This window comes from Tetrao urogallus (genome assembly GCF_951394365.1).
Source record: "Tetrao urogallus genome assembly, chromosome: 3".
Taxonomy (NCBI): Eukaryota; Metazoa; Chordata; class Aves; order Galliformes; family Phasianidae; genus Tetrao; species Tetrao urogallus.
Genome location: NC_136815.1, coordinates 49,369,104 through 49,392,270, shown reverse-complemented (window position 1 = coordinate 49,392,270; position 23,167 = coordinate 49,369,104). Strand labels below are relative to the sequence as shown.

At 38.1% G+C, this 23,167-nt stretch overlaps 1 protein-coding gene across 1 annotated transcript in view; it reads right to left on the bottom strand.

Annotated features, from left to right (window-relative positions):
- PTPRM (protein tyrosine phosphatase receptor type M) overlaps positions 1 to 23,167 on the bottom strand; it is a gene marked incomplete at both ends in the record, with an annotated part of 447,044 nt that overhangs the window by 5,556 nt on the left and 418,321 nt on the right. Inside the window, 8 exons of the mRNA XM_079533291.1 lie at positions 825 to 988; positions 2,967 to 3,092; positions 6,502 to 6,633; positions 8,639 to 8,812; positions 9,283 to 9,432; positions 9,997 to 10,132; positions 10,346 to 10,500; positions 14,533 to 14,649. Coding sequence (XP_079389417.1) covers positions 825 to 988; positions 2,967 to 3,092; positions 6,502 to 6,633; positions 8,639 to 8,812; positions 9,283 to 9,432; positions 9,997 to 10,132; positions 10,346 to 10,500; positions 14,533 to 14,649 — 1,154 coding nt within the window. The remainder of the gene's footprint in view (positions 1 to 824; positions 989 to 2,966; positions 3,093 to 6,501; positions 6,634 to 8,638; positions 8,813 to 9,282; positions 9,433 to 9,996; positions 10,133 to 10,345; positions 10,501 to 14,532; positions 14,650 to 23,167) is intronic.

Genomic DNA, 23,167 nt, shown 5'->3' with positions numbered 1-23,167 from the left:
TAGTAGGAATTATTAATGTACTTTCCTCCATCGTTGTAATATTGATTAACTGCAAACCAAAATTCAGGAAGTTATTGTCTACTCTTGGGTTCCAACTTCTGAAAGCAAATTAGCATATGCTTTTCACATGAACATATCCTTATCCATCATTGTAACATCTTTAAGTAGATCTCCAGAAGGAGAGCGATACAATTTCAGGCATGAATATTTAATCTCAGAAGACCAACCAATGCTGAGAACAAGTAGTATGTACATGTATTAAGCCACATCAAAAGGCAGGATGGTGGATGAGAGCCTGTACCCGTGGAACACAAAGTCACCAGAGGACAAAAATATGTATCATTGTGAAAGAAGGGCAAGACAGTCAAAGGGCCATCATAACTGTTCTACCAGGCCATTTTTTCTTCCATGACTTCTGGAAGAGGAATAATTCCCTACAGTATTATTCATTTCTACCGTTAATGAACTGTAGATGGCACTGAATAGAAATAAAAAGTGCATTGTCCTGAAGGTACAGTTTTGATTGTTTTTGACAGTTTTTGAACAAATATGCACCTTTTTCATTTGAAAATGTCACTTGAAATCTTCTATAATGTAGAGTTTTACCCATCATCTTTTCACAGGTGTCTACCAAGGGACAGAGTGGGAAACTCATGAATCTACATAAAAAAAAAGCATACGATTTCTTGTGTCTTCAGAGCTTTTAAATGAGCAGCTGTATTATTTATTCAGATCCTGTACCTCTTCACCTTCTCATGAATCTTTAAAAACGTGGCACAAATACTAGGATAACAGTATTCTTCTCACTGGTCCCTAGTACTTACAAGCAATGGACAACTGTGCGTCCCTCTCCCCCGTTGTACTCCTCCTGCCACTTCTCCACCTGGCGAATGAGCTTCAAGAACGAGCGTTTGGAAACTGGCGTGTCCCTGTACATGGGCCATCCCAGGAACTGGAACTGCTGCACCATCCGATAGCCGTCCTGGGGCTGCAGGCGTTCAGGAAATGAGCAGGAAAAGAAGGAACAGCATTGTTTATGGTCAATATTCAAACGGTGCGTAACTTAGATATTTGCATCAGCGAGGAAAGTTGTTTGGGCAAATCACCACTGACAAACTACTAATGCAATTTCAATTGCCCGTAAGGAGTTATGACTTTTAATTTCCAACCGAGCTATTAGGACAAGAGGTTTTAAATAGAGGGTATACAAACAGACTAGAAGAGAGCAATGGTACAGCAGCAGGATCAAACAAACAATTAATTAATATCATAGTAGAGAAGTTGCAACAGAATTATGTAAGCATTTCAGCATTTTGAGAAACATTTGCACTCTTCTGTCTTTTTTACAAGAAAGGTCAAAACCTCTCAAGATAGTTTGAAGCGGAAAAATGTTTTAAAAACCAAATGAAACCCTCAGATTTTTCCTGCTTATAAAAAACAAACTAAATTTTACTGTGTGCTACTGAAGCAGTCAGAACCCCTCTGGTGAGATGTTACTGAACAGTTGCTTTATGGTGATTTAAAATAAAAAAAGGAGCGCAGAATAAGTGTTTGTGGCAGAAAATTACAGTCCTTTGAAAAGGGCATAATAAACACACAGATGAAAACTGGTTTTGTAGTTTAGGATTTGCCATTTTCACTTCTGGCAAAGTGAATGCATTTTAGTACCACTTTGAAAATGAGCAATGTGCAGAAATGTTGATGTTACCAGTTTTGCTCTAGAGTAAGAGGTAATAGAGAGGATGTAAGATTAACAAGGTAAGGGAATAAACCAAGCATTAGATATGTTCTTCAATGGGTTTTTGTCTGCTTTATGTCAAATTTGGACTCCACTACTTTCCTGCCTGGTTTCTTTCAATTGCATCCCCCATCTCCCCAAATGGCATCAGCCAGACCCAGCTTCTGCTACAGCTCCCGTTAACACTCTTGGAGACTGTGGTATTATGTTGCCACATTTTCTGGGAATGCAAGACCTTTGTCATACAAAAGTAGTACCTTGAAGCTTACAGTCTACTCCCCTGTTTGCATAGGAGCATCCCAGGCAGTGTTCTGGGGGCCTTCCTCTCACTGTTCTGACAGCTATTGGACTCCATGGCAGCTCCTGACTTTTTAACAGAGAGTGTTTCTTACTCCTAGATGTAGTTCTTCAGGGAACAGTACCAGTCCACTGCAAAAGCTCTCTCCATCTGGATGGGAAGAGATGCCTGGTCTGTGGCTGAATCCTTTTTCCGCTCAGCTTTAAATTGATGCCTAATTTAGTCTTCTGTCAACTTTATAGTAGCATAAAAGCTGGATACGAGATCGTACTCGTCCCTGTGAAATGCTTACATTTATTATGAAGTGTGATTAGTGGGATAAGATCTGCACTAAAAGCCTGGGCCTGGTATTGGAAAACATGCCTAGTGTTGCATGATGCAGGATAATAAACATATAAGATGGCTAATTTAAAACTCTTAAATTAAAACTGCACTGATATCACCATTTTGTGGCTAACAGATAACCTCTATATTGCATTTATTTCATTTGTATTTAATGCACTTGAGATACGCATTACAAGATTTTTCAATTGCACACACAAGACTTTTTTCTCAATGATTACTGTGTGATCCATTATTCACTCATGCTCTCAACTCTTTCAGGTAGGATATCAGGAAAAAATTCTTCTCAGAAAGAGCAGTGAGGCAGTGGCACAGGCTGCCTGGGGAGGTGGTAGAGTCACCATCCCTGGAGGTGTTCAAACCATGTGGATGTGGCACTGAGGGACGTGGTTAGTGGGCATGGTGGGGATGGATTCATGGTTGGACTGGATGATCTTAGAGGTCTTTCTCAACCTTAATGATTTTATGATTCTACAAATAGGCTGAATAATGAGAATAGCTTTATGTGAGTTTAACTTTTTTTTTTGCGACTGGGATAGAGTCAGCTGAATCACTGAGGCAGAATTGTCTTGTGAGTAAAATCCTTACTCTGGCTGCATTGTAAATTCGGAATATCCGGCTGATGATGTCTTCTTCTAAATCAGCTGATACAAACTCCACCTGAATAGGACCATGTCGGTGTACTCCGTTTTCTGGCCAGTACTGAGGACACAACTACAAATACAAAAAACACATATAATTACTTTTAATTTAATGTTGCCTCATTATATTTTTTAAGACATACTGTGCTACTTTTATTGCAGACATTCTTACACAGTTTCTATATGAAATATACAGTGCACTGTCCTTCACTATTTTCAAGCTCTGATTTTACCTGAGCAGACCAAATTTCAACAAATGCCTTTTTACTTTGCTGAACATGTTATTGCTTGCTGCTCTGCTTGCCATTTGGAGAAATGTATTTCTGACGCTCAGCATCAATTCTACAATATGGTATGACAGGACAAGGGGATGCTGTCAAATATTAGCAGATCTTGGAGAAAGTACAAAGCCTAACACCAAAGGCCTGGTATCTTCAACCGTCTGAAAAAAGTTGATAATAATTCAAACTACATCAAAATGTGGGCTCTATGCTATAAGTCTCAAAATTCAGGATTTCACTTTCACATCTGTCTCATCTGTGAGTGGCAATATTGGCATTATATATGTACATATTATATATGTACATATTATATATGTAATAATATGTATATTATTACTTTTGTTCCAAAAGTAATGCTTCCTATTTATTTCCATGGAAATTATAACAGATACAAAGAGCACAATAACACTATCTGACAGCAAATTCTCAGCTACAAAACACTATTTTTCAACACAATTACCATCATAAGCTTTGCATTTTTGCCAGCGATGAACAAGAGCCTGCATGCCATGCTCATCAAAATCTACACCAGCAGAGGTGACCCACTGTCACTGTTGTCACTGCTGAAATGGACTACTCGACACCTTACTGAGTTCACACCCACTGTGATGTGAGTAGGAGGCATTACTTTCAGAGCAGCCCTCATATATTACAGCAGCATTGTTTTACATTTTCAGCAACTGCTTAATTGCATCTTATGAACACCACTTGGAAACAGTACTTATCCTTTAGTGCTCAGATAACATTACTTCCAGGTATCTAAAGATCACAAAGCAGCATTAGCATTATCCTGCAGTTTTACTGTCTAATAAAGCCATGATGGCTCCGTCCTGGAACCCATTATCCTCTCTCTTTTAAAGATTAAAACAACACTTTGCTTGGAGATATTTGAAGCTACATTTTGCTTATCAATTTCCTCCATAAAAACCCTAATGATTTATTTTTAGGGACACCTAGAGTAGTTCAAGCAGACAGCTTTTGCAAGCATTCACCAAAATTAAGCATGAACTCATGAAATTTTGTTTGCTTGCAGAACCATTGATCTCATATTTGGAACTTTATTTCATTTGGTAGAACAGCTGTGGTCCTCATTCTGCTGCATTGCTGTTGGTGATCCAGAGCAGAGTTGACAAATCACATCTCCTCCAGATGTTGTTTTGCATTTCTTGTAACACTTATTCCTCAAAAAAGCCATTTGGAGATGACTACATTTTAGGAAAACATAATCATTTACTACATCAATTAAAAAGAGAACAGAGTCTGATTTGCTGGGGTTCACTTTAACAAGTAAAGAACAGAATTTTCAAGTAGGAAAATATATTTTAATTTATTTTTAAATCCCCACATGATTCAGTCTGCTGAGCAAATTGCTTTCCAAATATTGCCTAAATCTTACACATTTCTTTTATTATGAAATACACCAGTGTGCAGGATAGCAGAATACAATACTGACATGCATGCAACTAATGCAAATGCCAGCGCTCAGATCACTGAATGTATGCACAATTCAGTATGTGTCTTTCAAATACACAGCAATACTGTTCAAACAGATCTTTGAAAAATGCTTAGATGATAATAAACAGAGCTGTTTGCCAGAGCTGTTTTTGGAAGCCAAGATTTTCAAGTTCTAAAGAAATCCAAAAGCATTTAGGTCTGAGCATTTTGCATGCGTGTGATGGCAACGACTCTCTTTAAGTCAGAGACACTTTGAAAGGCTGAATTTCATTTCCCAACAGAGTGCAACCATCCAGATGAATTGTAATATCTAAACAGAAATGTAAACACTTCATATATACATAAATAATAATGATAACGGTAATTATTAATAGATCTGAATGTAATGTGTGTTTTTAATAAACTCTGCCCTCTCTCCACTCCTGTTCGCTCTGAGGGTTTTCAGATTTATTCCTAATGAAAAGATTTTTACTCACATTAGAGGGAAAAGGTTTAACATGCTGCAGAGGCAGGTGTATTAACTGCATATCCCAATAGCTTTTAAAAGCCTGTGAGGCTAATAAATGCTTGAAATAGCTGTGCACTATTGTAAATTCAAAACACAGCCCACAAATTAAAAGAACTCTGTTCGCCAGTCCCTTGCAGTCTGACTCCCTTGAGTCCTTCCTTATTCACTCAGAAACTAATCTTAGACTCATGAATAAAAGTTTTGTCTTTCATTTCTATTTTTCTCCCTGTAGACAGTGAAGTCTTTAAAACAGTGTGTGGAATTCCTACACACTACACTTGAAAGACCAAACTGATGATTAGTATGTTTTTAAAACAAATTCTTCGTGTTAAAATGAAATAAAGGAAACATTTTTCAAGGTATGAAAAATTTCAAGAGACCTAAAAGATTCTTGATCATATAAAGAACAAAAATGACAAGCAATCTGCTGTAAAAAAATAAAAATTGATCTTATCTTTTCCAGTAATTAGCAAATATTAAGGATCCAGATTACCGCCACTTTATTCCAGCAGAGGGTTAGTGCATTGCATTGAAAACAAGGAAATGATCCCTATACAAAAACCTGGAATTGCACAATTGCAGGTCAGGCTCTGGGATGCTCAGTGATTAATGCTAGTGATTAAATTGCCAAGTCAGAATGTATGGTTTTCCACTTTTCTAAAGAACATGTACAGCATGCACAACTCTGTTGTAAGGTAATTACATTCCCCTGTGTGTTCCTTTGTCCATGCTTAGTGTCTGATACTGTTCAGTTCTTATCTCCTAGCAATGCAATCTTGTGTCAAAGACAACACAGATTTTCAGGCTGGGAACACCCATCCCTGCGGGCAGACCAAGGTCACTGACCTGTCCCATGCAAGTCAGTGAGGAGCTGTTGGCTTCTGCTTGTGACTTTTGGCCATGAGCATGCTTCAGACTTGAGTCAAAAATCTACAACCAAAAGGTTTTGGTTTTTAACAGCTCTTCTCAGAGTATGCTTTTCCATCAGAATACATTATGGTTGCATACACTTATGTGTGTGGGCATTAACATTTTGGTGGAGAAGCTGCTGATGCTCTGATTTATTCCTCCTTCCCTATGTGTATCCGCAAGCTACAAATCAATTTTTTAATGTGTTAGTATTTAATGTTGTTTTATACAACTAATTACATCCTAAAGCCGTTCTGTTCTGAAACACACACGTGCTGTGATGCTGAGGCACTGGCATTTCTCTGTCAAATAGAAGCGTTTGGACTTACTTGGGCTGGATCCACATCATTCAGCATAACTATTGAAGTGCAGTGATAATCTAGGACCAGCCTCCAGAAATCTTTGACAGTATTTGGCAAGGGATGCTGCGTAACTATAAAGGCTGATGGTTGCTTGTAGCTCTGCAAAGAAATAAGAAGAGATGGTTAGAGAAGAATGGTAAGAGAAAAAAAACTCACTTAGTAGAATGCCAGTAATAGTCTCAAACTTCAGGACTGAAAACATTATTTCTATTTTCCATATCGTTTATATGCTTTTTTCAGCTCTTTTCTGAGATTTTATATGCTTGAAAATTAATAAACTGAATTTAACTTCTGGTGATGTTATATTTCTGAAACTTATTTCATGCCTCAGGCATAGGATAAAATCATCTGAGGTTTTCCCTCCAATGCAACTCCTACAAAATTTTGAGCAACAATTTTGTTTTGAGCTGCTAATGGACAGATTAATCTTGGCCACCTGCACTGAGCTGTTGATTTGAATTATTCCTATGGAAGGAAGCATCTACTTATTTTTCCAGAAACAGTGTTCAAATTATGGTCTATCTGACAGAAAGGAAGATATCTAGGGGATACATTTCGACTTTTTTTTCTTTTTTTTTTTTTCAGTCAGAGCGAATTGCTAGTGATGCTGTTTGTGAAACAGTTGCATTGTGAATCTTGTACTCTCATTTTCATGTCGGTCCTCCTGAGTGTTACAGGCCAGTGTGGCCATCCTGGGGCAAATGTTGGCAGGGGCTGTCCTTGCCTCCAAAGGAGGGCAGGAAGGCCTCTACACGCCTTCAGTGACCAGATATTGAATAATGAAAACTGTGCTGGCTGGCCCTTTTTCTTGAAGTGAGCTTATTTAAATGTGAGGTGATCCAACTGCATCTCAGCCAGAGGTGCAGTTTTCACACAGAGATTCAGCACCTTGCCTGTGAGACTGAAAGTTCAGAGAGAAGAACAAATGCCTGCTCTTGTCCTTTAGTGAAGGGATACTGCATGTGTTTTGGATGGAAAGTGAGCCTTGGAGCCTTTGGCCCAGATATGCTTTTGGAATCAGCTTGTTGTTTCAAGAATGAAGCATTTTCAAAGTGTTTCAAGAATGGAGTGTTTTGAAAGCAAATACTGAGGCAGTACTTAATTTGCAGAACAAAACCACACTGAACGCTCCACTAAGACCACGTAATGGCAAGATCGTAAATTGCAGATCAAGGAAGCACTATTCTAATATGAGTGCATATAACAGACTTACTTACGGTGAGAACCAAGAGAAGTCACTTAAACTGTTGCCCTCAGTTCCTCTACATAGATCAATAAAAAGATAATACGCTTTTATTTTCACAGGAGAGTTTTGAACTTAGGCTCATTTTAGGAAAACACTGAGAACTTCGAAGGAAAAAAAAGCAACAACTGCTATAAACTGTTGTTACTCTAGCTTCACTTTTCAAAAAGGCCATTTACAATGTATTCATGCTTTTCTAACCTCTGCTTTCATGTTGTTTATGTGTGTGTGACAACCGTAATTACTATAGCTCTAAATTGTCAAAGATAGGCTATAAATATCTACACTCTGAAGGAGGTTTAAGTGTCTTTTTACTGATACTCTATTAGCAGGATTAGAATTACTCGAGATGCATTAGGAAAAAAATGCACACACGCATGAAGAGGAACCATTCATTCATACAGAAATAAACAGGAAGACTGAAGTAATGGCTTGTGTATTATCTTGTGCTGACAGACAATTCTTTTTTTTTGTTAATTACTTCTTCAATTAGAAACAAAGGGAACTGAAATATTGCTGCAAACTGTATTATCCCATTTAACTGTCTTAGTGTCTGAATACGTTACTAATTTTTTCCTAGGCCAGATGGTTAAAAATTCAAGCACTAGGGAGAAATCTAGATGCATTTAATTTATCAAAACTCCCTGACTTGCTCTCTAAGTATGGCTTTGGAACCTTGGCTTTGACATAACATATGTGTGATCCTAAATGTACTTGGGAGCTTAAAGATTTTGTGCCATGTTTTTGGAAAACAAGCTAGAAAGATTTCAGCCTTGTGCTGACTCCACTTTCTGGCACTGCTCAGTCTGGAGAGCTCCTTATTCCCTTTTTATTATTAACGATGTGGAGGAGACGACTTACATCCATCAGTGCAGCATTAATGTAGTTGCTGCTCTCCCCATCTATCGTTATGAGGAAAGGCAGGCATCTGTCTGGAGGCAGGACATCCATACAGCGATTCTTTTCATGATTTCGTGGTAAAAGTGCTATACTGCAGTCTTCCACACGCAGCGTCGGAGTCACCATATTTAACGTCTGTTCAAAAAGAGTAAACAACACAACAGAGAAATTAACACAGCAGTGAAAGCATCCCAAAATATTTAAGAATAGATCAAGTCACCAATCAGTTTCAGCAGGAGTCAAAATGAAGACAAATGAAAACAAATCACAGTCAGCGGGGTTTGGAAGCAAGAATCCTGGAAGCAAACGTATCTGAAAAACAACCTCAAAGACGAATGCAGACTAACCAGTTTTCTGGAGCAAGGACAGCACAGGGAATTGACATACATCCTTGGAGTGCAAAGAAGATTTTACTACTACCCCATTGTTTTCTCTGTTCATTTAGTATAACTCAATAGCAATTAGTGACAGGTTATACTCTTTTTTTTCAGTCTTTCATTCCCCAGGGCTGGCCCCAAATTCACATGGTTATAAGCCAGCACTTAATTAGAAGCCTTTGTATAGCTGATTTGTATAGCTTCTAGGTATGGCTAACCACAACTTACCCTAAATTCCTCTTTGATCTGGCTGGAGTTAGTTTGAGGATCCAATTTATTCATTTCATAGTAAGCAGACCTAACTTGAGAAGCTGGAATAGAAGTGTCTCCACAAAGACAGGCTTCCAGGATAGCATCATGGATAAATACATACTGTTCCTGGTAAAGCAATAAAAATAATTACTGACAGAGAGTACATACTATTAGTAACTTGGTAAATAAATAATAACGACTAATATGGTTAGCCTATTAGTTCTCACGAGCTTTACACACACTGAAGAAAGAATAGATGGAACAACTGCAGTTCACAAAACTTCATGCCATTCATTTAGAAGAGAATATAGAAGGATTGACTGAAACTAGTTACAATTACAAAAAGAAATACAGTATGTCATAAAACTATGACTGTTGCTGTTTTTCTCATTCCTTTGCACAGTTCTGTTGAAGTTATAGCGTAAGTAAGCTTCAACAAGATGCACTGCAGAATGAATGCTCTCTAAAGAGGAAACACTCAAGAGGTTTTTTTTAATCAAACCATTGCAGCATAACAGTGGCCTTGTTTGGGCAATGGCTCTATAAACTTTTGTGTGGATTATTTTCCTGCATGTCACTGAATAAACTACCTCCTGGATAGGACTTACAGCAAAGGGCTCTAGTTTTATGGGCCAGAATAATACTTTTCATTGCAAAGCATAAGGCAGTAAACCAGAAGATTAACAATACCTCTGTCTGCACCATGTTAACTCTCCGAGATCGAAGCTCTCGCACACAATTGTATATGTCTACAACACCTTCTCTTTCTGCCATATCTAGCATGATGTCAATAACGATGAAGCACCCGGTTCTGCCAGCGCCAGCACTGAAGTAAAATTAGAGCACAGTTAATATCCATCAGTTCATTGGAAAATGTAAAGCTCCAGAATCAGTTTAGCCAATATTTTGTATGTCAGGTAAAAAGTTATTGTGATCAGAGTGGCTTCACCAACTTTTGGGGATTACATGGGATATGAGAAGCAGAAGTATGTTCTGAGTTCAGTGGACCACACAACAGAGGGATTTATGTTCTGCCTACCTGCAATGAACCACCAGAGGTCCAGCGTTTGGCGGGCTCTTGGACTTGACCTGCCGTACAAATCCCAGCAGGCCTGTCGCATGGTACGGCACGCCGTGGTCTGGCCAACCAGTGAAATGAAACTGACGAATTTCTCGAATCTCATGAGCACCTCTCTGTTCAAAAGGCCAGGGTTGAAAACGAAAAACAAGGTGGAATATGACAGAAATTGGACAAGAAACATCATAAGAATGTAGCCCTTAAAAGCTTGAGCTCTGCTGAGAAACATCCACCTCCTGCCAACAATCATATCTGGACAAGACTGCTGGAGACCTTTCTGATAGCTGGAGAGCAAGTTCACAGATCATGTATCAACCGATTTCAAAGCCTTACAAGAAAATACAGTGATTTAGCACTCGATTGTTTTAGAGTGTCTAGCAACAAGATAGAGACTCATCTCCATACATAAGCACTAGGTTGCTTTGATGACTGTAACCCTAAGAAGCAGATCATGAACAAACAGGTCAATGGCAAGGCCACGAACATTTAGCACTGATGAATTTGTTCCCCGACTACTTTCCACAGGAGATTTGCTGCTGACTTCCAGGGACTAGAATTTCAGCATAATTTTCCTTATCATTTGTCTCCTTCATTGGTCTGAAAGAAGCAGCTGAATAGTAATGAAAGCCTTTTTGCACCTCCCGTTGTAGGGGCTGTATGTATAGACCTCTGCATGCCTACCCTTTGAGTGATTTACCACAGTCTGCAAGGACATGGATATGGTGAGACAGGTATGAATGAGCCAACCGTATAAATAATTTCCCATGTGAATTTCTGGAGCAGTCTGGATATTAAAGGTGTGTATGCGAAGTATGATTTTCTTAGTGCTTGTATTTTCTCTTCCCCCTCTAAAAATGTAGCTGCCAGTATTTCATTCTCATTAGAAATCTGCACACCAGAGGCCATCATACATATTTCATAAGCAAACAGCAAAATTATGACATATCATCTCCAGGCTGGACTAAATGTCAATGATATTAATAACCAGTGGTTTACACTTTTTCTTCTTAAAGACGTATTTCCTGTCTTATTCCTGTTTGCATATAAAAGGTGTAATTTTCTTTGTGTAATAAAGTAATATAAACTTCCTAATTTATTGCTAGCATGCAAGCTAAAAGAGTCAGGGATTGTTAATGGTTGAGAAATCTTGGCCATGCCAGTGCAACTGGAGTGAAGTGAGCTGTGGTATATCTTGAAGCTCAGACTCAGGTCTGCTCAGGGGAATAACCATTCTCATGGCTCATGGAAACAGTGGCACAGAAAAGCTGGCAAGGAAGAAAATGAAGAGAGTGTGCAGCACTGGTGTACACTGAAGAGATCACATCCTTGCAACAGAATTGGCCTTATATTCCAAAGATCAATTTTGAAACATACTGAAGCTCAGGAGCAAAGTAATTTGTATTTTAAGGTTGTCGAAAAAATGCACTCAAATACAATTTGGTCTTTGTATTCTGAGGACTTTAGTATACGTTAGTTAACAGATTTTTCTTTGCTAATATAGGCATGGCCTCCAAATCTGTAAATAGCTGTGTGTAGGCAGGCTATCCATGTCCCAAACGCTTTTATTGCCCATAACAACTGCCCACAATTTCTCAAGAAACAAAGTTTCCATTCCGAAAAGCAGTGCCATCACTATAGAAATCAGGGACCGAAAAGAATACCCTACACACATTCTTCATGATGTAGACAGTCTTGATTTCCAAGTAATTTACAAAATACAAAATGACTCTCCAAAATAATGTGTTGCACAGATAAGAATATGTACCGTGTATCTTCTGCATTAGTTTTGAGAATGCTGTCTGTCATGCTGACTGTATTTCTGTCTGTTGTTGTTGGTAACACTCAACTACTTAGAAAAGATTTTGCATCTGGGGTACTTTTATAATGAGTTTGCTTATTATACCTACACAAAAGAATGATTTTCATGTCTGTAGCTTCCCTGCTGGTTTCAAAACTCAAAATAGCAGCACAACTGCATGAATCATAAAAGCATATGCTCAGATTGGAAAGATCACATTTTTCACTCTTTCAGCTGAAATAAACAGAAAATAGTGTATATGGCTAACAAATCTTAAGATGTTAAAAAATGTAGATCTTAATCCCACAAATACTTATGGTGTTTCTGTATGTTACTATTTGTGTAATTCATCTGTGTTAACTGTTGTGCTGTAATTCCAGGAACTGCTTATGCGTACAATATTGGAAAGTGTTCTCCAGAAACAGGGTGTAAATTCTCATTCAATTTTCCCTGTATTATCCCCCCACTTCTCCATAATTACTGAATAGCTATTAAAAAAAAATCAAACCAATCAATTTATCTCTGAATTAAGCAACTTCTAGATTTTATTTTAGAAGAAGGTATGAGAATGTTGATCCAAAAATAGGAAAGATGGTAAGAGGGGACCTTTGGAGGTCTCCAGCCTCTTGGCCAGAATAGGCCTTTGGCCAACACTAGGACAGTGGCTTAGTCTAGCTGAGCCCTGAAGACCTCCAAGAATGATGATTTCACAACATTCCTGAGTAAGCTGCATTGCACTACCCTACTCCTGTAGTTAAAAAGAGTTAAAACGTATGGAAAACAGGGTAAAACCAAATGCACTCTCCTCAAACTACACTGACACTGCTTTCAGAGGCTTACAAAAAAACTACCAACTACTAAAAAGCAGTGTCTAAATGAAACCTTTTCAGATGGAGATTTTTTTTTTAAAGAAATAAAATGTTTAGCGTCTTTTAGCTCTATCTGTATTAATGCATTTATTCAAGACAGTTTGGTTATATCAACTGTAAAATCCTCTAGGTCTTTTTTTTTTCCAGTCCCAGTTAAGAAGTGAAAAGCTAACATCAAAGCATGGCTTAAAATTTGCAGAATAGAAAGCAATGGGTGCCTCATCTACTTCAAAGTACAGCCACCCTTTCTCATCTGTTTATTAAAAATATCTAAATGCAAGGAAACAACAGACTTGAGCAAATTCAATGCACTATATGTACAATAGTAAACATGATACAATATTTCAGCTCATTCAAACTGCATAATTCTATAATCATTACCCTCAGGTTGCTGTATTGATGCATATTTAAGTATTAGATTGAAGAATAAAACAGGAGAAAAACAAATTCTTTTGTTACTGAGGATGTATGTACAGAGACCCCGATGGGCCATCTTTTTGGTAGTTTCATCTACCTGGCTGCAGGATTCTTTGATGCAAAAAATTAAGTTCTTCAGCACCGATTGAATACTATTTCATTGTTAGAGAGCAGCAGTATATCCCAGGTACTGCAACTAAATGAAAGGCTGTTTTCTAACTCAATTAGTTTAAAGATTACTCATGTAGATACTGAAGCAACATTACTTCAATATGCCATTAGGAATATCAAGTCTTCTAAAGGGATCCCTTCCTCTTTGTTCTGCAACTCAAATACGTTTTAATGGATAGAATAAAAACACTTCAGTCCTTTAAAGAAACTCGTGAATAAAAATGTGAATTGACACTAAATGGCAAACACTTCCACATTAAATAACCCTGCTTGTTTTCACTTTCACTAGGTACTCTATTTACAAACTGCATGTTATCCATATGTTATAAGCTGTTTGAGAGAGCTGTAAGATCTAGTGAGCACCAAATCATAGCACTGTTTTGATAAACAGCAATGCAGTGCACTGATTGGAACTCTACATAAGATGGATTCTGCACTAAAAATGAAAATGCTTTGAAAAGACAGATTAGTTTGTTTCAAAAATGTCTCGCTGCCGACCAGGAACACACTGGTCCAACAGATTCACAGCCATGGGCTTCTGAATAATGGTGCCTGCAGCCTCTGGTACAGACAGAAAATGATTGCAGTGAGCTTAAGATGGGAAAACAGCACAAATGTGTTTTTCAACTGATTGGTGGGAGGGAGGCTTCGATTTCTCGTGGGCAAGGAACATCACTTTTCTAACTCAGGCAGTGGCTAGGGCTGATGGAAAAGGGCAGAGTAGCTGCCTCTGAAGAAAAACACAACGTACCATAAGAGGGCGCTGGCCGTTTACTCAAAAAATTGCTACAAAAACCTCCACAACAGGACACAAATTTAACTTTCCCTTGCTGAATGTGTTGTTATTTAAGCAGCTACCACCGTACTAAAGAAAAGTGAACGTCGATACTTACCTTTTCTACTGCAAATGTTCGAATCACATATTCAGCGAGGAGCTCTGTTTCTATTAGGGTAACTTTAATGTCTTTATATATCTCTGTGTCATCTGGCCAGTATTTGCAGCACTTAACCTTTAAAAACACAAAAGAAATTAAGGTTCATTTATTTTAGAAGGTTCATGCTGAATGTGTTCTATATTCTTTGCAGTGATTTACATTTTAAAATACGACCATGCGCAAAAGCATCACACTTTCTACACAGAAGTGATTCATATTTAAGGGACAATGGCTCTTTTTTTTTTAATACAGCATTTTTGTGTTGCAGGTGAGGCTTGTGTTGCGATTAGTAAAGTACAGTGAATTCATAGTAAGCACAAGAAATATTTATATTGTGCATAACTCAGTTACAGAAACTGCTCACTTCCTACGCTTTCCAACTGGGGGTAAATTGCAGAAGGATAACTAATGTGAAAAGCTTTTTTTTCCATACATTTTTAGGTATTGATCTCCTACCTTCTAAAATGAAAATACGTTTTTCAGACAGGATGGATCTTCTCTACTGTTAGAGAACTATCTGCTTTCTCAGATTAATTTTCCAAAGGAACTACTGTGAGGTCCAATGGCAAAACTCAACACACCAAGTCAAGAGATGAACTTTATTTCTGGGTTTTAACATGTAGATGACCCCAAGCGCTATTGACAGGCTCTATATTTTGATGCAGATATTTTATGCAGTTAAGAACTTTCTCCTCCTTCTCATTTGGGTGGACAAGGTGCTGGGTGGGGAAGCTAACACATTGCTGATATATCTGTTGTATTCTGCTCTATCATGGTAATAGCTATTATTGTCATCACTGCACCTGGCCACTGTCCAGTAGTGCAGCACAGGCAAGGAGTAGCATCTGTTACACATCTGCTGCATAGCGTCTTCTCTCTTTCTCTCGTTGAAAGAAAAAAATTAAACTGATCTTTCTGTACACGTAAATCTACTGGTTTGCTTAAGTATACACTTAAATTATTTGGGTCACAAAAAAAAAAAAAAAAAAAAACCAACAAAAACAACTTCCAATTTTGAATGGAAAACTGACACACAGAAAAAAAACCACATGTAGAAACCTTTGAACTTTGCGACTACTAGAGATTTTTCAAACCTAATTTCATGCCAAAATATTTGGATTACTATCATGTCTAGTCTAGTAAAATTGAATAAAAGGTAAAACTGAAGTATATGCATATAAACACACAGAGGAAACTATAAAGCGTGTCTACAAAATGACTTGTTTATATGAATTCCAGGTTCAGTATATAAAAAATTATGCAGAGATGAACCGTGTCCTGTTAGGCAGGAGAAAAGGCTTTATCACACATTGTTTCCAGTGACTAACCACCCACCACCTAGCACCCTTTCTTAGTGTCTGGACAGAAGATAGATCTTGCTACATTACACTGGCAACATTGAATGGTAACAGCTGAGTAGGTAAAAGTTGAGTAGGACAAGGTGAGTAGTTTCTTTTTTCTGACTTTTTACAGGATAAAATTTAAATCAGAATAGAACTGAGTGAAGGGATAGAAGAATACAGCACCACATCAGGGCCCTTTTCATCTACAGAGGGTTTAGCCCAACACCCTGCTTGTGAGGTCTGCCTCACTGCCACAGAATTATGCAAGTATCCTAACAGCTTTTTCTTACTGGAAAGCTCCTAGAGAACAGACATGAAATTCAGACAGCAATAAGCTGGGTTTTGTTTATTCCTCTGTGCTTGTCTTCAGATCCAATAACCCCATTGGTATTGGCTAAGAAAAAAAAAACATTGTATTTTTCTTCATATTTAATCCTTTGTTCAGCACAGCTGTGAGACAATTTGCAAACACCAGTAAATAGAATTGCTTTCCACATGGAAAATCTTCAAGGTGGGACACAAGAAAAGTCATCATAGTACTCAGCACTCCTGTACCAGAGCACCACTTGGCCCCTTAGAACGCCAAAGGGCAGTTCCAGGGTCCCAGTCCCTACGTCTCAGGATTGCTGGCAAGCACATATTCACATCCAAAACACATCCACCAGCTACAAGCAATGAACATCCAGTTCAAAAGCATTAAATGTTGCTGCAAGCAGGTTAGTAGCTACTATGCTATCTGTTGTTGCATCTACTCGATATCTTTTCAGATCTTATCCTGTTTGAATAGATTTCCAAAAACTCTCTGATAGAAACTAAGCAAAACACACTGAATGCTCATTGTTTTGTCTGTTTTGTTAGAAGACAATTCACACTGTTCAGCTCCCTTAGGCCAGCAAAATGACCCTTTATGGCCACTGCCAGAAACTCTTCCAAATTCCCACCTATGACTAAAGATGATTTCTTGATTCTGCATGAAGAACAAGGCCATTCATGCTGCCTCTGGCTTGAAGTAGCCCAGTGAAAACTGTGTCTCTGGGAGCTAATTGTCTTTTCCTGCCTGTTCCCTTCTCCTTTCCATAGGTGGAACCTGAACCACACAAACCCAGCCAGCACACGTCTGACGGAAGCAGCTGCTGCCATGATCCTGGTAACGGCACTACTCATCTGCACGTCTCGCTGTTGCTAACTTTAGCCTTGTCTCTCTCTGATGGGTGCCTGCAATCCGCAAAACAGCTCTAGTTTAGTAAAATAAACAATTGGGGAGAAAAAAAAAAAAAAAAAAAAAAAAAAAAGCCCTGTCTGAATTAAATTGCTCAGCCTTGATGAAAAACATGCCTGTTTCTAACTTGGTAAGTCTAGACAGTCTGGATTATGAGTAAGAACTGAAAGACTGATTTAGAAGAGCACAGTAGTCCCTACCTTCTTCTCAAGTGTTGGATTTGCTTCCACCTTTTTTTAAACCTTATTTAAGATGATCCAGTGAGTAATTAGGGAAGTGCTGGGGGATGTTGCACAGAAGTTATAGCCCTCTGTGCCTCGTGCAGCTTGTGCCCACTGGGGACTTCATACTCTGTAGCACAGAGGATGTGGGGCGTGGAGTAGATTAGAGCAGAGCAAAAGGATCCATGACAACACAATTTCCTGAAAACTCTCCCAAGTGGAATAGGGGCTGTAACAGCTGTGGGAAAGGTGCCAGAACTGCAGTCATAGCCACAGACCAACAGTAAATGATTCACTCAATGCAAGGAAAAAGTAAAACACAACTTTTTCTTTCTTTCCTTTAAAAAAAAAAAAAAAATTGGCTTTTTAAAATACTTTTGGCTCTTGTTCAGTTATCCTGTTGCACGTGCTGTGCTGTAGACATGGGAACTCTATGGACTTCTGATGAGCCAAAAGTTCAGTAAATGCTTAAAGATCAGTTTCCTACCTCCTCTAAGGTTCCTCAAGTAAATACGATAGGGTCTTAAAGAAAGAAGTAGAGCAAATAGTATGAATTAAACTCACACTTATAAATGTTTATTGGACCAAGGCCTTTATTTGTACGGGGAAAGACAATTGCAGAAAAATAGAATATGGTATTTCTCATAAAATATGAGAAACACTGCTGGTAACAGATGTTTATTCATTTTTTCTTTTTAGCACAGCTTTAGCTACTGTGTCATTATGAAACAGTACTTTCCCTTTTTATAAACATTTGATAGATATTTTACAAAAAATCTACCAACAGAAGGTTTAGCTAAATAATTGATATATGAATCCAGAACTGAATATTAAGTGCATTAGATTTTTTTCCACAGTTGCTACCATTACAGTAAATATCGGCCACAAAGTAGAAAACATGATTTTGAAATCTCATCTGAGCAGAACTATAATTGGGAGTTTGTTCAGATACACCCCACATTTATATCTGAACACACTGCCAAAAAATACAGATGTTCATCACACGATGAGATAAAAGGGGTGACTGCCAGAGACATAATGAAAATGCTCTGGTTTAATCTATTCATCCCAAGGTACACCATCCATTTGTTCCAAATGTTTATTTTACTAATAATTTGAGAAATCTGGAGAATATGATTATCTGCTTTGACCTCTCCCTACCCTCATCCCCCAGCAAAATAGTCCAATGTGAGAAAATAAGAATTAAAAATGAAGGTGGAAACTTGTTCTTGCTATTTCTAAATATAACAAACAATGCAGGCAGTAGACAGATAATGAACACAGATTGTGACTTCCGAAGCTGTATATTTAGCCATTTGGCAATGTGACACATCTAGCTAAAGGCACTATGAAAGCCAGGACAGTAATTCATTTACTTAGAGGTTTGGAATAGAAGGAATATTACAGAATTAATATGTGAGCTGGCTGTGAAAAATACTTTGCAGTTCCTACAGAACAGTTTAAATAACAATGATTATTCAGAGTTTCCAGTTTCCTTTGATTCTGAAATAGTCTTAGCAAAAAGGTGGTATAACTGGCTATGCACTGAAAGGATTGTCATTACTGAAGAGCAGCATTATATATTCTAATTTAAAATTAATCCCAAACTAAGTAATGATGATAAGCTAGACATAAATTTTGAAGTGAAACCTCCAGGGTATAAAATGAAACAGCCAACCGAGCTCACTGGTGAAAACTTTTAACAGGTTTTGCAGATACAGGTAGGATAACATCATATACTTTTATTTGGCTGACTTGAAATAAAGGAACATCCAATAACTGGAAGTATTTTTATTTAAATACTTTTCAAACAAAAGTGTATTGCAATGAAGAACCTTTTATTAGTTATAAACCCACCTTTGACTGAAGATAAAATCCAATTCTTTCTTTTTCATTTTGCTTTAGAGCAAGTCAGTTAATTGATCTATACTTCATTTTACACTTTTCTAAATGAGGTATGGAAGAGAATTGAGAAATACAACATTTAAAATACTGTTTGGCACCAGCAGATGAATGGGTCTGTGCAAAAGGCAGCCAGAAGTCTTCCTGTGGTTCACAGCTCCCACAGGGTGAGAGCTCTATGGATTTTATTTGCCCAGCCTAACTTCTTTCAGCAATGACACAGAACTGATAACATTCATCACCTTCTGCTGCCCTGTGCTGCCCCAACGCTACTATCTTAGGCTGCCCAATGGATGCACTTTCATTCAGCTTCTGTCCAGAAAAGTTGGCTATCTGGATACTAACTGCTTTCCAACTGAGGGAATAAATGCAATCCCTCATTTGTTCATGAAAACTTAATATACTGTTAGTATACCATCAACCAGGAAGGTTGGGTTGACCACACTTTGGCCATAAAATGGAATTAGTCGGGGAGAATTGCTTTAGGGTAAAGGTGACCCAAGGTGAAGTTGTTTGCAGTGTTCCTGCCTTCACCTGCTAGAAAAACAGAAGAATATGGATCACTTCTATTTCACTGCTTATGTTTAGGCAATTTTGTCTTCTGCTGGTTATCAAAAAAGACTGTATATTAGTGCACTTTAGTACAGCCCTGAAGGAAGAAAGGCAGAGCACAGAGCACATAAGAAGGGTGGTCCATGCCAAGATGAAGAATGGCTACAGGATTAGCTGGAGCTCCTCAATGCCTGTCTTAATCCCTTACAAAACTGTGAAATCATGGGCACACTGCTCACATCTTGTGCTCTGAGAACCTGATGTGCCTGCATTGAGATGAACAGCCTGTGCAATGAATCATGCTTCTGTTCCAAGAAGAAAATCATGCTGTAAGTTAAGCTACAGAGCACTGCCAAGTTAGCTGGTTGTTTCTGACTCTAAAACCTGATCATCTGATGTCAGGTTAGAGAGCTCTACATGCTACCCTACTGGGTACAGTCAAACTGTGTACGTTTTCCCAGGATACTTCTTTCACAGAAAGACTCATTCCACAAGATTGCTGAGGTGAGCAGCCCCACAGTGATGGAGCCATTTTGTTAGTCATGGCATTTCAAAGTGAAACCTTGAAGACCTCTTTGCAAACTGTACTTTTATTTGCATCCTACACTTCAGCAGCAAGTGAGCAGCTAGTCCAACAGAGGGGTGCATGCACTTGTGTATCCTTACATCTCTTTTATTTATTTCTCAAAATGCATTACCTCAATCAGACTAATGAAAGTTAAACTTCAAACTCTCTGACCAACTCTCTTTGAGGCATAGCTCTTACTGGAAACAAGAAGCATTTAAATACTGAGATCTGAAACCATGGCTGTTGTGAGCGACATGGGACGTGCTGAACACTTGTAGTCTGATGTCCTGTTTGGTGATGTTAACGTTGCTAATCCAGGGACAACTTTATTAAACAATTACAAAGAGTCCTTCCTTCTCCTTCCCAAAGAACAACAGCCATATTTTTCCTCTAAGGGCTCATCTACTGCTGCACATAATGGAATAATGCCAACTTGTTATTTCCGGCTAGAAGTCTAGAAATCTCTTTTGTTTACTAGAAGGATACACTGAAATGAAAGATGAACAACAATTTCAATTTACAATTGTTTTCTTTACTTTCATTGATACTCTATGATACTGTAATCTCTACTGTATCCAACAAGATACTGGAATTACAGTGAAAGTAAAACAAAACCATGAAGTACATAATAATGTATTTACCTTAAGAGCAGGTCCTAGGTTTTCCAGATAAGCATGCTTAAGAATGAAAGCATTTCTAGAGGGGGAGTAACAGTATTTATAAGTTTTTGAAGGTGAGACTGGAATTACATAGAGGTAAGGATGGTTTTAATACAGCAAGCTTTCTTCTTCTCATGTATAAACTATTTTTTCATTCTTTCAGGAGAAAAGTTTAAATGAAATCTTAGTCAGTAGTATGCTTATAAACAATTTGGCACATCGCCTAGGGAGCACTAACACCAGTCTCCTGAACTAACTCCAATGCCAGTAATTTAGCTTATCACATTTAGAGGCAATTTCAATTATATAGAGTGTTCTTCCATTTATACTAAATACAAATATGCTATTTGTTGGACGTGTTAAAGAGTTGCTCTGTTTTAACCTTCGCAATATCTCTGTAATGGCTGATCTGAATCTTAAATACAGTCTGAATTCAGCTTCGTTCATTAGAGGGCTCTTCTGCATGAAGATTCTCAAAACTTTAAAATACATTAATGTGAACTTCATAATAGGTTTGTATCAAAAGAATTCTGTTTTATTCTAAGAACAGGTGGTAAGTCTATTGGGAATTTCACATGGAGTTAGTTTTCATGCTGCTGGAATTGCCTATGAAGTTTTTGTTTGGTTCTACCAATACATTTTAGTGAGGAGCTTTTGGGCAGGATTTTATTTTTATTTTATTTACTTTAAGACAGTTTTTCTTGGATGTCTGATGTCTGTCCATAACAGAAACATACCATAAGGAGAATCTGAAAATAATTAGGAGTTCTGGATTTTGTTTTTTTCAGGAGACACATTTGTATCTCCTTTAGAATTGCCTCTTGAACATTGAACAAGGTTGCACATCCTGAGCTCTCAAGGCCCAAGCACATACGATTGCTTAGGACTGGGACCACATAGATTCTTTCTTGTGAAGAACAACTCTTTTTGTGACAGATTTTTATCTTACAACAAAGAATGATTTTTAACCAGCCAGCCCAAAGGAGATGTTCCTTCCCTGTCATTTTCCATTCCATTCCCTGCTACATTTTACCACTTTATGGGTCTTCTTACTGCCATGTAGACCCCACATTTTTTAAGCATGAAGAATCAAAGCCATCAACATTTTTGCAGCAAAGCAGATGATAGTGCCTTGTAGGTCAACTGCAGGTCCAGTCACACAAGCAGAGGATCAGCCAAGCTGCCAACTTTCAGTGCTCTTTCTTTCTCCCTATGCAGGTATAGCCCTGATGGCTCCAGGGTGAAAAAGTCACCCAGAGGAGGGTGAGATGGCTGTCAGGAAAGCTCAACACTCCTCGAAGATATTGGTGAGAAGCTGTTTTGGTAGTGTGAATGCACATGTGCAGGAGTAGGGGCTATTTGCCACCATACAGTGACCTTTCTTCCCTTGTTTGTCTCACATCTGTTCTGTTGTTGTCAACTTTGCCTCCTTTAAAAAAGAGAAGTCTTTTTGTGTGCTTATTAATACTATTAGCACTGGCTGTTTTCTAATTCTGGATAATAATTGAAGTGAAACTCTAATTACTGCAATTACGATGCTCCTAGGGTGAGGTTTCATTTTTTATAATTATTTCTCATAATTTTTTTTTGTAAACACGTTGTTATTTCAAAAGCACGATAGACAATCATGAGTCCTAGCAGTGCATTTATATATCAACCACCTCCACTGAATTTCATCAGTGCATTTCACCATTTATTAATCAGATACTACTAAATTCCTCCTGCCTCAAGCAAAAACAAGGAGTGGGAGAGAATATGACTACTGACAAATGACAAATGATGTGACGTGCCAAGTTTGATTCCCCCAGCCAAGTATCAGTACCAGTCTCAGAAGAGCAAAGATAGAATTGACAGCTAGATGGCACAACTGAATATTTTCTAAATCTTCCCAGTGATTTTTTTTAAGGAGGAGAGAAAAGTTTCAATGCGTACCACCAGTGAAACATTTCAAGAAGAAACCAAGACTTTGGCCAGTACGTGAAGACTGTGATCCTGTTTGCATCACTTTCTACTGGAAGGGTCCAGCTATAAGAGAAGTCTCCTGGAATAAGCTAGATGTTCTCTTACGTCTCTTTTCTAACTGTACCTCTGCAAGCGGAACAAAAAGTTGCTGTCTTTTAGAGTAATCC